Source organism: Somniosus microcephalus, chromosome 10 (genome assembly GCF_052327205.1).
Source record: "Somniosus microcephalus isolate GS21.2 chromosome 10, FLI_Smic_1.0, whole genome shotgun sequence".
Classification (NCBI taxonomy): domain Eukaryota; kingdom Metazoa; phylum Chordata; class Chondrichthyes; order Squaliformes; family Somniosidae; genus Somniosus; species Somniosus microcephalus.
This window is the reverse complement of record NC_140996.1, coordinates 186458913-186477409: the sequence shown is the minus strand read 5'-3', so window position 1 is coordinate 186477409 and position 18497 is coordinate 186458913. Positions and strand designations below refer to the sequence as shown.

General features: G+C 46.0%; 1 protein-coding gene across 6 annotated transcripts in view; it reads right to left on the bottom strand.

Annotated features, from left to right (window-relative positions):
* Positions 1–18497, bottom strand: part of LOC147111928 (protein furry homolog) — a 486257-nt gene that overhangs the window by 144583 nt on the left and 323177 nt on the right. For all 6 annotated transcript variants that reach the window (XM_085999325.1, XM_085999321.1, XM_085999322.1 and 3 more), the window contains exons 34-35: positions 9230–9398; positions 6138–6228 (exon numbers count right to left, since the gene is read on the bottom strand). In XM_085999325.1, coding sequence (XP_085855451.1) covers positions 6138–6228; positions 9230–9398 — 260 coding nt within the window. The remainder of the gene's footprint in view (positions 1–6137; positions 6229–9229; positions 9399–18497) is intronic.

The following is an 18497-nucleotide window of genomic DNA, read 5'->3' as shown; positions in this document are numbered from 1 at the left end:
GCTGAAGGTAAGCATGCAGGTGCAGTAGGCGGTTAAGAAGGCAAATGGTATGTTGGCCTTCATAGCGAGAGGGTTTGAGTACAGGAACAAGTCTTGCTGCAGTTGTACAGGGCCTTGGTGAGACCACATCTTGAGTATTGTGTGCAGTTTTGGTCGCCTTATCTGAGGAAGGATGTTCTTGCCATGGAAGGAGTTCAGCGAAGATTCACCAGGCTGATACCTGGGATGGCAGGAATGATGTATGAGGAGAGATTGGGTCGACTGGGCTTGTACTCGCTGGGGTTTAGAAGAATGAGAGGGGATCTCATTGAAACTTATAAAATTCTGACAGGACTGGACAGACTAGATGCAGGAAGGATGTTCCCGATGGTCGGGGAGTCCAGAACCAGGGATCACAGTCTAAGGATAAGGGGTAGGCCATTTAGGACAGAAATGAGGAGGAATTTCTTCACCCAGAGAGTGGTGAACCTGTGGAATTCTCTACCACAGAAGGCAGTCGAGGCCAATTCATTAAATATATTCAAGAAGGAGCTGGATATATTTCTTAAGGTTGAAGGGGTATGGGGAGAAAGCAGGGACCGCATACTGAATTTGGATGATCAGCCATGATCGCATTGAATGGCGGAGCAGGCTCGAGGGGCCGAATGGCCTACTCCTGCTCCTATCTTCTATGTTTCTATGTTTCTATACGCTGACGTTTTCTGTCACCGGCTTTCCCTTAATTGGCCTGCTAAACCCGCTGGGCAGGCTTAACAAGGTCAATCAAGGGAAAATAGCGTGGGTTGGCCAGAAGTCGATGGAGGCGGGACTAAAACCCGACAAGTGGGAGTCCCGCCTCCAAAAGCTCCCCATTGGCAAAATCCAGCCCGATGAATTGCTTTTACTGGGAGACAATTCTACATATCTACTATTTAAGTAATTTTGTATGTGTCGCTTCCAATTCTGTTGTCGATGCAAGGAAAATTACCAGTTTACATCAACATTATTTGAGCTTTTTGGTTTTTTAAATATCCCTTCTTCACCCTCTCTCCAATTAAAAAAGGTTGAATTCTGTAAGCTTCCCTTTCTAACTTAAAGGGCTGGATTTTGATACTGGAGGCATGTAGGAGGCTGGACTACAACTTTCAGGGTTGTAGTCCTGCCTCCATCGAGTTGTGGCCAATCCACGCGATTTTCACTTGATTGACCTTGTTGAGCCCACCCAGCGGGCTCAGCAGGCCAATTAAGGGCCACCCGGCAACAGGTGACATCACAGATTGACATTTCATCTGTCAAGAGCTTTTGACAGATGAAATATCAGCATTTGACAGCTCGTTGAAGCTGTCAAACACTGACAATCTGTACTCTAAGTTAATTCCTTCCTCTCAGGCTGATTTAGAGATCTCTCCGGAACAGAAAGCTGAATGCTGCAACTTTTGACAGCTCGCGGCCATTCTGCTTTCTGTGCCGGTGAGATGAGGGACTCCCGAGACCTGAAGGAAGGAAGGCTGTAAAGGTAAGTAAAGGTAAGTAAAACTTATTTAAACACTTTACACACACCAAACACACTTACCTCTGAACTCATGCACACATCACTCACCTGAACACTGACATCTCGAACCCTCCAAGCCCTTCAGCCCGACGGTCAGCCTCGCTAATTTGGCGTGGTTTGGAGCTGTCGGGAATCCCACACTTCAGGGATAAAAATAGGGATTAGGCTAAAAACTGCCTGTTAACTACCTGTTAACAGGCAGTTAATTGGCATTAATCCCCTTCCCGCCTCGGGGAGGCGGGTCCCAGTGCAGGGCGGGTACCCGCCTCCTTTGAAACTGGCATGGAGGCGGGTTGGAGGCGGGATGGGTTTGTGCCCCCCGATTTCGCAATTTTAACCACCCACATGCCTCCAATCCCATCTCAACGGCCCAATGAAAATTGAGCCCAAACAGTTTTAGTCCCATAAGTATCTTTGTAGCTAACTTCTGGAACCTATCTAATACCTCAACATCTACTTGAATGCAAGGTGCCCAAAACAAAGTATTCCCAAAATAGCCTCACTGGTGTGTTAGATGGGATTAAATTAACCTGATTTCACATAAAATCAAATGCCATCAAGATTCATTCCTATACTTAAATGGTCTTGTTGCTGACAGCTTGACATTGAACAGACTTTCGGGGAATACACTAGTTGATAAACACACCATAATCCTTTTCCTTTTCTAACAGACAACTTTAATTATATTTTTCACAATTCCTGCTCCAATATGAAATAGTTTATTCCTAATACTTCACACACTAGTATAAAATATTTTAACTTATCCATTAAAACCTGCTTACCAATTCTTAAACCTGCTATTGTAATTGCATTTCACTCATAATCCTTATCATTATTTTGTTTTCTACTTCAGCAACAACTATTTGCTTGAAGGATTTGACTTCAGATGGAATTCGCTCCCCAAAAGGATTGATACACTGATTGATGCTGATTGTATCAAATGTGTGGGCATTAGGAGCGGTGAATTTAAAACCATTTAAGAGTGGTAGGGAGGACTTGGCAAGCACCATTTATCTCTGCACGGGGAGATAAATACATACAATAAAATTAACAGAATGCCAAGATTTAAGTACATTTTTATGATGCTTCCATTATAGATACTTTTACACTGGTTTACAAAACATAGGAAAATGTTTCTGAATTTTAACTGGAATGGCAAACTTCATTATTTCAGTCTGGTCAACCTGTTAAGCGGGAGGAGTCACATAGGTTTGGGACTTTTTGATCCCAACCTTTATGATGTTGCTTTTAAACTCAAGAATATTACCTACTGGTCAAATCCCCTTGGGTAGTTCTTTTGTGGCATGATTTCGAGGAAGGTAAAATGCATGGACCAGTTCAGTTCAATGATCTCTTTAAAAATACGAGACAAGCTTATTGACTCTTAACAATGTTTCCTGTTAGTAAAATTTTTAGACCTAAAAATTCGGTTGCTTTGCGCCTCCCGTCAGCGGCCTAAGAGGGCGCTAATGGAGCGCAATGCAACTGGAGCCCGGACGTGGCGCTGCCACACCTCCCGCGAAATTCAGCAGGAGTTTAGCGGCGGTGGTAACTGTTAGCGCCCCGTGGCGCTGACGTCATCACCGTGTGCAGCGCCCCGACCGCGATCTTCGGTAGCGCCCCCTGACTTACCGCTGGACGCTATGTCAGACGGGGTCAGGGGGGGCCTACCTGCGGCCGGGGCGGCGCTAAATAAAGGCAAGGTGCTGGGCGGCCATTTTTGTTGCTGGCCACCTGCCAGCACCTGCCCCCGTTGCCATCCCCGTCCTCCTGACCAGCCCCCCCGTGGAGTGCCAGCTGCGCTCCGTGAGCCTGGCATTTCTCTTGAGTGCCGGGCTCTTTTGCCGGCACTCCAATCCTTGGTGGCCCAGCTGGGCCCTGGGTTGCGCTGCGCAAGGCCCCTCCCCTTTAAGAAGGGGAGGAAGGCCTACAGTACTGCGGCACGTAGCGCCGCAATATTCCCTCGCAGCGCCCCAAGAGGGAGATGGGGTGCTTCCAGTAGCATCCCGCTTCCCTCTTGGGGCACGACCGATGAATTTCGGCCGCAGGGGTGCTAATTTTTTCAGGGTGCTAAAGGCGAAGTTAGCGCCCCAAAGGTGGGGCACGACTTAATTTTCCCCCTTATGCTCTTACATGATCTCAGGAAACAGGTCAGAAAATGAGGTTATCACATCGTCCTGGAGCTTCTTAATGGGTGTGAGGTGCTTCTTAAAAGGTACAGTATCTGGACCAGGAAATTTCCCTCTCTAGAGATAATTGCATTAGTTGACCTTCACTAACCCCCACTCCAAATAATATCAGTTCTTTTTACAGCCAGGAGGAAAGGCTATAATTTACTGAACTTAGACCAGGTGTGTTTGCTCTGTCCCCTAAATGTGGAAATTAACCCCCAATATTCTTTAAGCCTCCACGTGTAGTAGAATGTGCACAGACCATTTCAAATTAACACACCAAGCATACTTCACCACATAGGCTCTTAGGGTACAATTTATACTCTGTAATGTAGAAAAAGCTATTTATGAAGGGTATTGGACACATTTTTCCTGAACTTGAAGCCATCTGGTACTTAACCAAATCCATCACTAGTTAGAACATAAGACGTAGGAGCAGGAGTAGGTCATTTGGCCCCTCGAGCCTGCTCCGCCATTCAATAAGAGCATGGATGATCTGATCTTGGCCTCAACTCCACTTCCCTGCCCGTTCCCCATAACCCTTGGCTCCCTTATCGTTCAAAACTCTGTCTATCTCCACCTTAAATATATTCAATGACCCAGCCTCCACAGCTCTCTGAGGAAGAGAATTCCAAAGGTTCACGACCCTCTGAGAGAAGAAATTCCTCCTAATTTCCGATTTAAAAGGGTGCCCCCTTATTCTGAAATTATGCCCCCTAGTTCTAGATTCCCCCACAAGAGGAAACATCCTCTCTGCATCTACCCTGTCAAGCCCCTTCAGAATCTTATATGTTTCAATAAGGTCCCCTCTCATTCTTCTAAACTGCAATCAACCTCGTGAACCTTCTCTGAACTGCCACCAATGCAAGTATATCCTTCCTTAAATAAGGAGACCAAAACTGTACGCGGTACTCCAGGTGTGGTCTCACCAACGCCCATGTACAGTTGTAACAGGACTTCCCTACTTTTATACTCCATTCCCTTTGCAATAAAAGCTAACACTCCATTTGCCTTCCTAATTACTTGCTGTACCTGCATGCTAACTTTTTTTGTGATTCATGTCCAAGGACCCCCAGATCCCTCTGTACCTCAGCATTTTGTAATCTCTCCCCATTTAAATAATAATTTGCTTTTTTATTTTTCCTACCAAAGTGGATAACCTTGCATTTTCCCACATTAAACTCCATCTGCCATATTTTTGTCCACTCACTTAGCCTATCTATATCCCTTTGGAGATTCTTTGCGTCCTCCACACAATTTGCTTTCCCACCTATCTTTGTATCATCAGCAAATTTGGCTTCATAACACTTGGGGGGAGAAATTGGGTGAGTAGCGCCACCTGTTAGCGCCTAAAGAGGCAGGCAGTGGCTGTAGCGCCACTGGCTGCGCCTCCCGCGATATTCAGGAGGGGCGCTAATGATGGCATTAGCCTGTTGCGCTGCGCCGCCACCGATGACGTCATCGGTGTGCGCAGCGCCCCATTCGCGCCCCGTTCGCGATATTTGGTAGCGAACGCCGCAGCTGCGCCGTTCGCTACCCGCGCCCGGTTCACGGGGCCTTACTGTGCCAGCAGCGGCGCAAGTTAAGGTGGAGGTGCGGGGCGGCCGCTTTTTCGGCGGCCGCCTGCCAGCACCTCTGTCCCCGGCCTCCTAACCACCCCCCCCGTGGCATTGCCGGCTGTTTCCCGAGAGCCCGGCACTTCTCCTTGGTGCCGGGCTCATTTGCCAGCACTCGCGAGCGGGGATCGCGTTGTTGCAGGCACCTCCCCCTTAACAGTGGGAGGAAAGCCTGCAGTACCGCAGCGTGCCGTGCCGCAGCGTGTGGCGCTGCGGCACGTTGCGCTGTGATAATCAATTTCAGCGCCCTAAGAGGGACGCGGAGCGCCGTGTCCCTCGAGGGGCACTGAAACTGAATTTCTGGCGATCGGTATTACTCCGATCGCTGCGCTAAATCCTGCGCTCAGGCGACTTTTGCGCCACTTTGGCGCCCCAACCCAATTTCTAGGCCTAGGTCCCTTCATCCAAGTCATTAATAGAGATTGTAAATAGTTGAGGCCCCAGCACTAATCTCTGTGGCACCCCACTAGTTACAGTTTGCCAACCTGAAAATAACCCATTTATCCCGACTCTCTGTTTTCTATTAGTTAGCCAATCCTCTATCCATGCTAATATATTACCCCCAACCCGTGAGCTCTTATCTTGTGGCACCTTATCGAATGTCTTCTGGAAATCCAAATACACAACATCTACTGGTTCCCCTTTATCCACCCTGCTCGTTACATCCTCAATGAACTCCAGTAAATTTGTCAAACGTGATTTCCCTTTCATAAAACCATGCAGACTCTGCTTGACTGTCACTTAACAAAGAAATATTATACTGCAACTTTTTGCACAGAGTCTACAAGTTATTGATAAGATTTAAGATTTCACACAAACCTCTCATCGGTTTCTTTCATCATTCGTCCCTCATCTATTTCTGGGAAACTTTCTTGTCCAGCTACCAGAGTGTTGGTGCTAGATGTAGTTCCTGTAACAAAATTATATTTAATCGTCACAATGACACAGGTTACTCAATAATGGCTTTAACAATCTGGCATGAGTGCGTTTTTCTGTTAATAAAAGATTAGTGTATGAACATTTAGTACATTTGCGTGACATTCCTTTTTCTGCTGTTCCAACAGAAGCATGAACGTGTACTGCAATTTTCAGCACAAAGTCTGAGACGTTGGGCTGGATTTTCATTCAGGAGTTGGGTAGGAGGCGGGACTACAACTTTCGGGGTTGTAGTCCCGCCTCCATCGAGATGTGGTCAATCCACGCGATTTTAACTTGATTGACCTTGTTGAGCCCGCCCAGCGGGCTTAGCAGGCCAATTAAGGGCCACCCGGCAACAGGTGACGACGTCACAGACTGAAATTTCATCTGTCAATCGGTTTTGACAGATGAAATATCAGCGTTCCACAGCTGTTTGAAGCTGTCAAACACTGACAGTCTTACTTCTAACCTGAGTCCTTCTCCACAGGCTCAGTTAGAAATATCTCCTGCACAGAAAGCTGAAGGCTGTCACTTTTGACAGTTCACAGCCATTCTGCTTTCTGTGCCAGTGAGATGAGGGACTCCCGAGACCTAAAGGAAGGAAGGCTAAAAAGGTAAGAAAAGGTAATTTAAACTTCTTTAAAAACACTTTAGACACACCAAACACACTTACCTTTGCACTCATGCACCCGTCACTCACCTGAACACCAACATCTCGACCCCTCCAAGTCCTTCAACCCGATGGCCCACCTCGCAAACTTGGAGCCTTCGGGAATCCCACACTTCAGCATTAAAAATAGGGATTAGGCTAAAAACTGCCTGTTAACTACCTGTTAACAGGCAGTTAATTGGCATTAATCCCTTCCCGCTTCGGATAGGCGGGTCCCAGTGCGGGGCGGGTACCCGCCTCCTTTGAAACTGGCATGCAGGCGGGTTGGGTGCGGGATGGGGTCGGGACCCCTGATTTCATGATTTTAACCCTCCACACGCCTCTAATCCCGCCTCCACGGCCCATTGAAAATCAAGCCCATTATCTCAGATTCAATAAAGTTAGTGTACACTATTTCTTCGTACAGCTAACTAGTGATGGATTTGAATAAGTATCGACACTCAAAAATCGAATAGAAAGAAAAATACTCCTGATGCTAGAACTCTGAAGGTCTGATAAAACACGAGCCAGTTAATGTTTCAGGTATAAACCTTCCTCAGAACTGACCTGCGGAATGTCTCCAGCATTTTATGTTTTTGCTTCATAAGATAACATTTAATTATGTTTTGTTTGAAATAAACAAATTCATGTCTGTGTTAAAATAGCAAACAAAGGAATGTCCTAGAAATATACTAAGCATTTGCGTGCTAATATCACAAATAGCAATTCGGATTTTTTTTTTGTTCCCAACCTGATAAGGATACAAATACCTGGGGGGGGAACTTCGGTTGCTTTGTGCCTCCCGTTAGCGCCTCCAGCGAAATTCAGCGGGAGGTTAGGGGCGGCGCTAACCGTTAGCGCCCTGTGGTGCTGCGCCACCGGCGATGATGTCATCGCTGTGCGCAGAGCCCCGATCGCGCCCCGGCCGTGATCTTTGGCAGCACCCCCTGACTTACCCCCGGACGCTATGTCCAATGGGGTCAGGGGGGGCCTACCTGCGGCCGGGGCGGCGCTATTTAAAGGCGAGGTGCTGGGTGGCCATTTTGCTGGCCGCCTGCCAGCACCTGCCTCCGCTGCCGTCCCCGGCCTCCTTACCACCCCCCCCCCACGGAGTGCTGGCTGCGCCTCCGTGAGCCCGGCACTTCTCTTGAGTGCCGGGCTCTTTTGCCAGCACTCCCGATCCCTGGGGGCCCAGCTGGCCCCCGGGTCGCGCTGCGCAAGGCCCCTCCCCTTTAAGAAGAGGCGGACGGCCTGCAATACTGCAGCACGTAGCGTCGTGATATTCCCTCGCAGCGCCCCAAGAGGGAGGCGGGGCACCTCCAGTAGCGCCCCGCTTCCCTCTTGGGGCGCGACCACTCAATTTCGGTCGCGGGGACTCTAATTTTTCCGGGGCGCTAAAAGTAGCGCCCTGGCGAAGTTAATGCCCCAAAGGGGTCGCGACTTAATTTTTCGCCCCCGGAGTCTTACTCTGTTGGGGACATGATTACAACTGATTCCATGTTTTAATCAAATGCTCCAAAATTCTTTTTATGTATATGCCTTTGGCTTTAGCCTACCTCCACAACTCAATGTGGAAAGAAGATAGCAAATGCTACCAATGAAGTCCCCTCACCAAATTTAAGCACCAACAAGAACATTAAGGTTTTTGAATACTGAGCACAAAAAGCGTTGGCGACTGTCTTCCTATAGGATTGCATGCTCACTAGAAATTTAGACCCAGTTCATTAATAATTTACATTGAGCTTCAGTTCTATGATATATCAATCAAAAGTATTTTGATAACACTTGGATTTCGACGGAAACTGCTACGAGGTGGATGAAGTTAGAGCAATGGCCACTCGGAGGAGTCAGCTGGGGACTCAATTCTAATTTTCATGTCGCCTCGAATTTGGAAGGTTGAGGTGAGCTGCCAGCAAGACACATGCTTGCCACAGTCAAATCACCGATGAGGAGGCAGGAAACCAGGTGCTGCTGCAGCTTCTTAAGGGTTTGTAAGCAGTTAAAAGAGGAGGTGCATTCTTTGTAGCCAAAGCAGGGAAGCAACACTGTGGAGCTGCAGAGAGATGGCTAGGGGCAAGAAGATTCCAATAGGGCTCTGAGAGGGTAGACGAGGCTTTAGTTTAATGTATCATCTGAAAGATGGCATTTCCCTCAGTACTGCATAGAGGTGCCAGCCTAGATCATGCGCTCAAGTCGCTGGAGTGGGGCTTGAACCCAGAACCTTCTGATTCAAAGGCGAGAGTGCTATCACTGAGCCAAGGCTGACACTTGACACCAAAAATGGGCAGCCTTTTACTGAGACCTTGCAGTACACCAAAATCCATTTAAAACACTTATGTCTTACCTGATGCAGCTGTGGAAGTCTTGTTGCTTGCAGCAAAGCGGTAAAAAGGTGGATTATCACAGTGCAGGACAACAGGGTTTACAGGCTCTGTCTGTTGCATCTCGAACAACAACTCTTCCATTGTCTGAATAGTGTTGTTACGACACAAGTAGATTACTACTTTCTTTATCTGAAATGTGATAAATTCACATTTATTACAGAAACAACAACTTTTATATAGCGCACTTAATGTAGAAAAAGTTCAAATGCACTTTACAGAGGTGTAAGGGTTTTCAGACGTGACAGAGAGGGGGATAAAAAAGGAGGGGGCATCGCAATATTGGTTAAAGAAACAATTACAGCTGTGAGGAGGGATGATATGTTAGAAGGATCATCAAATGAGGCTATATGGGTTGAAATTAAGAACAAAAAAGGGGCAATCACACTGCTGGGAGTGTACTATAGACCCCCAGACAGAAGAGCAAATATGTAGGCAAATTTCTGAGAAGTGCAAAAAGGGCAGTAATAGTAGGGGATTTCAACCACCCTAATATTAACTGGGATAGAATCAGTGTAAAAGGTATAAAGGGCGCAAAATTCTTAAAATGCATTCAGAGAACTTTTTTAGCCAGTGCATAGCAAGCCCAACAAGAAAGGGGTGGTTCTGGACTTAGTTTTAGGGATTGAAGCTGGGCAGGTGGAAGGGGTATCAGTGGGAGAGCATTTTTGTGGTAGTGATCATAATTTAGTTAGATTTAGCATAGTCATGGAAAAGAACAAAGACAGACCAGGAGTAAAAGTTCTCAATTGAGGAAAGGCCAATTTTACTAAGCTGAGATGTGATTTAGCAAAAGTGGACTGGAAACAGCTACTTGAAGGTAAATCAGTGTCAGAGCAGTGGGAGGCATTCAAGGAGATAGTGAGGGTTCAGAGCAAATATGTTCCCACAAAGTAAAAGGGTGGAACTCCCAAATCTAGAGCCCCCTGGATGTCAAGGGGCATACAGGGTAGGATAAGGCAAAAAAGGGAAGCTTATGTCAGATTCCAAGAGCTAAATACTGCAGAAAGCCGAGAGGAGTATAGAAAGTGCAGGGGTGAAATTAAAAAGGAAATTAGGAAAGCAAAGAGAGGGCATGAAAAAATATTGGCAAGTAAAATAAAGGAAAACACAAAGATGTTTTATAAATACATAAAGAGAAAGAGGATAACTCAAGAAAGAGTAGGGTCTACTAGAGACCAAAAAGGTAACCTGTGTGTGGAGGCGGAAGATGTGGGTATGGTTCTTAATGAATACTTTGCATCTGTCTTCACAAAAGAGAGCGACAATGCAGACATTGTAGTTAAGGAGGAGTGTGAAACATTAGATAAGATAAACATAGTGAGAGAGGAAATATTAAGGGGTTTAGCATCTTTGAAAGTAGATAAATCGGTAGGCCCGGATGAAATGTATCCCAGGCTGTTAAGAGAAGCAAGGGAGGAAATAGCAGAGGTTCTGACCATCATTTTCCAATCCTCTCTGGCTACAGGTGTAGTGCTGGAGAACTGGAGGAATGCTAGCGTTCAAGTGTTGTACTGTTGTTTAAAAAGGGAAAAAGGGATAGACTGAGTAATTACAGGCCAGTCAGCCTAACCTCGGTGGTGGGCAAATGTATTGGAAAAAATTCTGAGGGACAGTTTTAAACATCAATTAGAAAGGCACAGATTAATCAAGGACAGTCAGCATGGATTTGTCAAGGGAAGGTCATGTCTGACTAACTTGATTGAATTTTTGAGGAGGTAACAAGGAGGGTCGATTAGGGTAGCACGTTTGATGTAGTCTACATGGACTTTAGCAAGGCTTTTGACAAGGTCCCACATGGCAGACTGGTCAAAAAGGTAAAAGCCCATGGGATCCAAGGGAAAGTGGCAAGTTGGATCCAAAATTGGCTCAGTGCCAGGAAGCAAAGGGTAATGGTCGACAGATGTTTTTATGACTGGAAGGCTGTTCGCAGTGGGGTTCCGCAGGGGTCAGTACTAGGTCCCTTCCTTTTGTGGTATATATCAATGATTTAGACTTCAAAGTAGGGGGCATGATTAGGAAGTTTGCAGATGATACAAAAATTGGCCGTGTGGTTGATAGTGAGGAAGAAAGCAGTAGACTGCAGGATGATATCGATGGACTGGTCAGGTGAGCAGAAAAGTGGCAAATGGAATTCAATTCAGAGATGTGTGAGGTAATGCAATTGGGGAGGGCTAACGAGGCAAGGAATACACAATAAATGGTAGGATACAGAGAAGCATAGAGGAACAGTGGGACCTTGGAGTGCATGTCCACAGATCCCTGAAAGTAGCAGGACAAGTAGATAAGGTGGTTAAGAAGGCATACTTTCCTTTATTAGCCAAGGCATAGAATATAAGAGCAGGGAGGTTATGCTTGAACTGTATAAAACACTAGTTAGGCCACAGCTAGAGTACTGTGTACAGTTCTGGTCACCACACCAGGAAAGATGTGATTGCACTAGAGAGGGTACAGAGGAGATTTATGAGGATGTTGCCAGGACTGGAGAATTTTAGCTATGAGGAAAGGCTGGGGTTGTTTTCTTTAGAGCAGAGAAGGTTGAGGGGAAACCCAATTGAGGTGTATAAACTTATAGAGTGGATAGGAAGGACCTATTTCCCTTAGCAGATAGGCCAATAACCAGGGGGCATAGATTTAAAGTAATTGGTAGAAGGATTAGAGGGGTGTTGAGGAAAACTTTTTTCACCCAGAGGGTAGTGGGCGACTGGAACTCACTGCCTGAAAGGGTGGTAGAAGCAGAAACCCTCATTGCATTTAAAAAGTACTTGTATATGCACTTGAAGTGCCATACCTACAAGGTTATAGACCAAGAGCTGGAAAGTGGAATTAGGCTGAATAGCTCTTTTTCGGCTGCCACAGACACGATGGGCCGAATGGCCTCCTTCTGTGTTGTAAATTTCTATGATTCTACGATTCTAAGGAAAACATGGACACTGATCCAAGGAAGAAGATATTAGGAGTGATGACCAAAAGGTTGTTAAAAAGGTAGGTTTTAAGGAGGATCTTAAAGGAGGAGAAGCAGGTGGAGAGGTTTGGGGGTAATTCCAGAGCATGGGGCCTAGGCAGAAGAAGGCACAGCTGCCAATGGGAGAGGGAGTCTAAAGTAGAGAGCGGGGTGGGGGGTCGGATGCACAAAGGGCCAGAGTCAGAGCAACAGAGAATTTGGGAGTGGTTGTAGTAGTGGAGGAAGTTATGAGATGGGGGTGAGACCATAATGGAATTTAAGCATAAGCATGACAATTTTCAATTTGAGTTGTTGAGGGACTGGGAGCCAATGTGGTGGTGGGGTTGGGGGGGGGGCAAGGATGTGAAAGGGCATGGATGCCCACATTTATTTTTGTCTTCTAACAGTAGTCTCCTCTTCAGTGCCTGTTCCAAATGGGTGGAGTGTAACCAAGATGCTTCAGTCACATTATGGGATGGCTATATAATTTGTATCAAAGTCAGGGGTCCAATGAGCTTAGCCCACACCTTGCACCCGCTTTGCACTTGCCAGCTCCAACGGAGCATGCCGGGCACCTCAGGCATGTTGCAGATCTCAGGCCTCTGTGCTCAGTAATACGTGGTGCCCACCATTGTACTATCCTTTCCTATAATTTCTCTTTTTTTATTGTAGGCCTGGAGGTCAGTGTCAGCACAGCCAGTAATCCAGAAGAAGCTCCTCACAGCATACTGTGTCATTTTCATCAATATTTGAAATCACCAACACAGCTGTAAACACCTTGGAAGATGCAGTTAGTAGCTTTAGGCGGTAGCACCAGATGAATTAAAGTACACAGGTCAGGAGGAGCAAATGATGGTATTAAAAAAGAATCGCATTGAGTTTAAGCAGACTTTGCTAAGTGGCAGAAAAAGTCTTTTAAGTGCATTTACTGAATTTTAGTGAGTAAATAAGTGAATTATTTGAAGTAAGTTTAATTTTCTAGAGTAAATTAAGCTGTTGGGGAGTTGAAACCGGAAGTAGAATCCGGGTATAAAAAGGGGCGGGCTTAGTGCGGTAGCGCTGAGTGCGGTCGCATTGAGTGTAAGTAGAGTTTGGTAAGTGGCAGAGTTCGGGCAAGTGGGAGGTGAGGGGGTGCTTGTTGCTCTGTTTTGCTTCCCTCTCTCAGGCTAATCCAACACTGCGGACGTGGAGCAGTGAGACAATTCAACCGGATAGGTCCCCCAGACAGCTTCCACGAGGGAGGTTGGTGATCAACTGGTTGGTAGGTTCTCTTCCTTCTCTTCTATACCTTTAAGTTGGTAAGTCCTATTAAATAGTGGTGTAATATTATCATCTATATCGGGGCAGAGGGTCTTCATTATTAATAATAAGAAATGTAATTAATTACACAGATATGGGTGAACAGGTGATGTGTCACTGTTGCGAAATGTGGGAGCTGGTGGACCCCATTGAGGCTCACGGTGATTACATTTGCGATAAGTGTTTGCTGCTAGAGGAACTCAAGTTCCATGTTAAAGAGCTTGAGACCGAGCTTCAGACACTGCGACACATCAGGGGGGGGAGAAGTTCCTGGACTCTATGTTTCAGGAGGTGGTCACACCTATGAAATTAATTACTGCAGATGTAGTCCGTGGTCAGGGACAGGACGGTGTGACTACGAGTGAGGAAGGTACAGGGATCCAGGGTGTAGTGTTGAAGGAGCCGCAGCCCTTGCTCTTGTCAAGCAGGATTGAGGTTCTTACTCCCTGTGAGGGCAGGAGCGGGGACTGCAGGGAGGATGAGCAACCTGGCCACAGCACCGTGGTGCAGGGGGCCATTCAAGTGGAGGGAGTAAAAAGAAATGTTGTAGTGGTAGGGGATAGTATCATTAGGGGGATAGATAGGGTTCTCTGCAGTCAAGAGCGGGAGTCCTGAAGGCTGTGTTGCCTGCCCGGTGCCAGGGTTAAGGACATCTCTTCTGGGCTGGAAAGAAACTTGGAGTGGGAGGGGGAGGGTCCAGTTGTCGTGGTCCATGTTGGTACAAACGACGTAGATAGGACAAGGATGAAGGTTCTGTTAAAGGAGTATGAGCAGCTAGGGGTCAAATTAAAAAACAGAACCTCAAGGGTAATAATCTCTGGGTTATTACCTGAGCCACGAGCGAATTTGGCTAGGATAAATAAAATTAAAGAGTTAAATGCGTGGCTCAAAGACTGGTGTGGGAGAAATGGGTTTTGCTTCTTGGGACACTGGCACCAGTACTGGGACAGGAAGGAACTGTTCCGTTGGGATGGACTCCACTTGGCCAGTGCTGGGACTAGAGTCCTGGCGAATCATATAACTAGGGCTGTAGAGAGGGCTTTAAACTAATTAGTGGGGGGGAGGTTTCTAGAGAGCAAATAACAGAAATGACAACGGAGAAGGTCATAGACTTAGGTAGCAGTGGGGAAATTAAAAAACAGAACATGTCAGGAAGGGACAGAAGGTATGGAGTAAAAGGTAAAGTATTAAAAGGGGAAAAAACAGGAACTAAGTGTCACAAAACATATTTGAAAGTTCTTTATCTGAATGCATGTAGCATTCGTAACAAAATGAATGAGTTAACGGCACAAATAACTACATATGGGTATGATCTTGTGGCCATTACAGAAACATGGCTGCAGGGTGACCATGACTGGGAATTAAACATACCAGGTTATTTAACAATCAGGAAGGACAGGCAGGAAGGGAGGGGAGGTGGGGTGGCTATGTTAATACAGGTAGGCTATCCTTTATCCGAAAACCTCGGGACCAGCCGTGTTTCGGTTTTCGGAAAATTTCGGATTTCAGAAGGTATTTTATAAGACTGGGAAATTTGTCGGGGGTGGGGGTCGGCGGGGGGGTCGGGGGCAGTCGGGGTCGGCGGGGGTCGGGGTCGTGCGCACGACTTACGCTGAACGAAACCTTTCGGTTTTCAGAGGATTTCGGTTTTCGGAAGTGCGGATAAAGGATACACTATCCCTTATCCGAAAGGGTGGGGGGTCGGCGGGGGTTGGGGTCGTGCGCACGACTTATGCTGAACGAAAAAACCTTTGGTTTTTAGAGGGTTTCGGTTTTCGGAAGTTCGGATAAAGGGTAGTCTACCTGTAAAGGAAGGAATCACTATAATACAGAGAAATGATATTGGGTCAAAGGAGCAGGATAGTGAAACAGTTTGGGTAGAGATAAGGAATAATAAGGGGAAAAAAACACTAGTGGGCGTTGTAATAATAATAAATAACTTCCGGATGAAGTTATGTGCACATCACTTCCTGTGAACTGTGAACTCTGCATACATCACTTCCTGTGCATACATCACTTCCTGTGTTTGGACTAGTATAAATACTGAACTGCTCAGTATGGTAAAAGGGCTTCTCCTAGAGGCATGGTGAAGACCGCTCTTGTATATAGTATAATTATAAGTTGCTTAAATTGATGTAAAAAAGGAGTCTCACACATCAAGGAACTTTAAAGTAAGCTTTAAGCAACTTATAATTATACTATATACAAGAGCGGTCTTCACCATGCCTCTAGGAGAAGCCCTTTTACCATACTGAGCAGTTCAGTATTTATACTAGTCCATCCTTTATGTCAAGGGAACTCAAGGACTACCTCTCAGAACGGGGAATTGCTACAAGCAAAACGACGCCATATCATCCCATCGGAAATGGGCAGGTAGAGAGGTATAACGGTATCATCTGGAATTCCGTACATCTTGCTTTAAGATCTTGGGGCCTACCAAACCAGCAATGGGAAGCAGTGCTTCCGGATGCATTGCACTCTATATGGTCCCTTCTTTCTACAGCCACAAATACTACACCTCATGAGCGGTTCTTTGGATTCCAGCGTCGCTCATCTTATGGGACATACCTCCCGTCATGGCTAACTACTCCTGGACCTGTACTACTCCGAAGATACGTTCGGACGTCTAAAAATGACCCTCTCGTAGACGAGGTCGAACTAACCGATGCCAACCCCACCTATGCATACGTACGGTATCCCGACGGCCGAGAATCTACCGTATCATTACGGGATCTGGCTCCCTGCCCACCAGGACCTAGTGGGACATCGAGTGATGGTATTTTACCAGGAGCCTCTTGGAACCTACCGGGTACCCCTCTCCAGGATCCTGATCTGACACCAGCTAGCTTGGTGCCGGTAGAACCCCGTACTCAAAGTTGCGACCTTCCCAGTACCGCGCACCAAAGTACTGATCCGCCACAGACCAGCTCTGCACCTCCCTCTGAACAGAGACAGACCAACTCTGCACCTATTGGGGCTCGTACACGAAGCCATGATCTCCCCGACCCTTCACAGGGTAATCCAGGCCACACAGACTCTGACCAATGGCCAACAGCATGTAAGCGGACCAGAGACCCTCTACGACGGGAACCCAAACGGGTGCGACTCTTCCTCGTTCGGCGGCTGCGGAATAAAAGGAAGGCCACAGCCTTCTAATCTCGCAGGAGGGAAGAATGTAATAATAATAAATAACTTCCGGATGAAGTTATGTGCACATCACTTCCTGTGAACTGTGAACTCTGTGCATACATCGCTTCCTGTGCATACGTCACTTCCTGTGTTTGGACTAGTATAAATACTGAACTGCTCAGTATGGTAAAAGGGCTTCTCCTGTTGGACGGAGTATTAATCAGGAAATAGTTGAGACTTGTAATAAGGGAACAGCTATAATTATGGGGGATTTTAACTATCATATTAACTGGACAAATCAAACTGGGCAGAGCAGCCTTGAGGATGAGTTCATTGAGTGTATTAGGGATGGGTTTCTTGAGCAGTATGTAACGGAACCGACCAGGGGGCAAGCAACCTTAGATTTGGTCCTGTGTAATGAGACAGGATTAATTAAAAATGTCCTAGTAAAGGATCTCCTTGGAATGAGTGACCATAACATGGTTGAATTCCATATTCAATTAGAGGGTGAGAAGGTTGGATCTCAAACAAGCGTGCTGAGCTTGAATGAAGGAGACTATGAAAGTATGAGAGCGGAATTGATTAGAGTGGACTGGGAAAATAGATTGAAGGGTAAGACGGTACATGATCAGTGGTGTACATTTAAGGAGTTATTTTACAACTTCCAAAAACAATATATTCCACTGAGGAAAAAAGGGTGTAAAAGAAAAGATAGCCATCCGTGGCTAAGTAAAGTAATTAAGGATAGTATCCGACTAAAAACAAGGGCATATAAGGTAGCCAAATCTAGTGGGAAGATAGAAGATTGGGAAGTCTTTAAAAGACAGCAACAAATAACTAAAAGATTGATTAAGAAAGGGAAGATAGATTATGAAAGTAAATTAGCAAAAAATATAAAAACAGATAGCAAAAGTTTCTATAGTTATATAAAAAGAAAAAGGGTGGCTAAAGTAAATGTTGGTCCCTTAGAGGATGAGACTGGGAAATTAATGGTGGGAAACATGGAGATGGCAATAACGCTGAACAAATATTCTGTATCAGTCTTTACAGTAAGGGACACTAAGAATATCCCAACACTGGACAAACAGGGGGCTCTAGGGGGAGAGGAGCTAAATACGATTAAAATCACTAAGGAAGTGGTACTTGGTAAAATAATGGGACTTAAGCCGGATAAATCCCCTGGACCTGATGGCTTACATCCTAGGGTCTTGAGGGAAGTGGCGGTAGGGATTGTGGATGCATTGGTAATAATTTTCCAAAACTCCCTGGACTCAGCAAAGGTCCCGGCAGATTGGAAAACTGCTAATGTAACACCCTTATTTAAAAAGGGTAGTAGGCAGAAGGCTGGAAACTATAGACCTGTTAGCCTAACATCTGTGGCTGGTAAAATGTTAGAGTCCATTATTAAGGAGACAGTAACGGGACATTTGGATAATCATAATTTAATAGGACAAACTCAGCATGGTTTCATGAAGGGGAAGTCATGTTTGACAAATTTACTTGAGTTCTTTGAGGAAGTAACATACAGGGTGGATAAAGGAGAACCAGTGGACATAGTGTATTTAGACTTCCAAAAGGCATTTGACAAGGTGCCACACAAAAGATTATTGCTCAAGATAAAAAATCACGGGATTGGGGGTAATATTCTGGCGTGGGTGGAGAATTGACTCTCTAACAGAAAGCAGAGAGTTGGGATAAATGTTTCATTCTCAGACTGGCAATCAGTAACTAGTGGTGTTCCGCAGGGGTCAGTGCTGGGTCCCCAACTCTTTACAATCTATATTAACGATTTGGAGGAGGGGACCGAGTGTAACATATCAAAGTTTGCAGATGATACAAAAATGGGAGGGAAAGTAGTG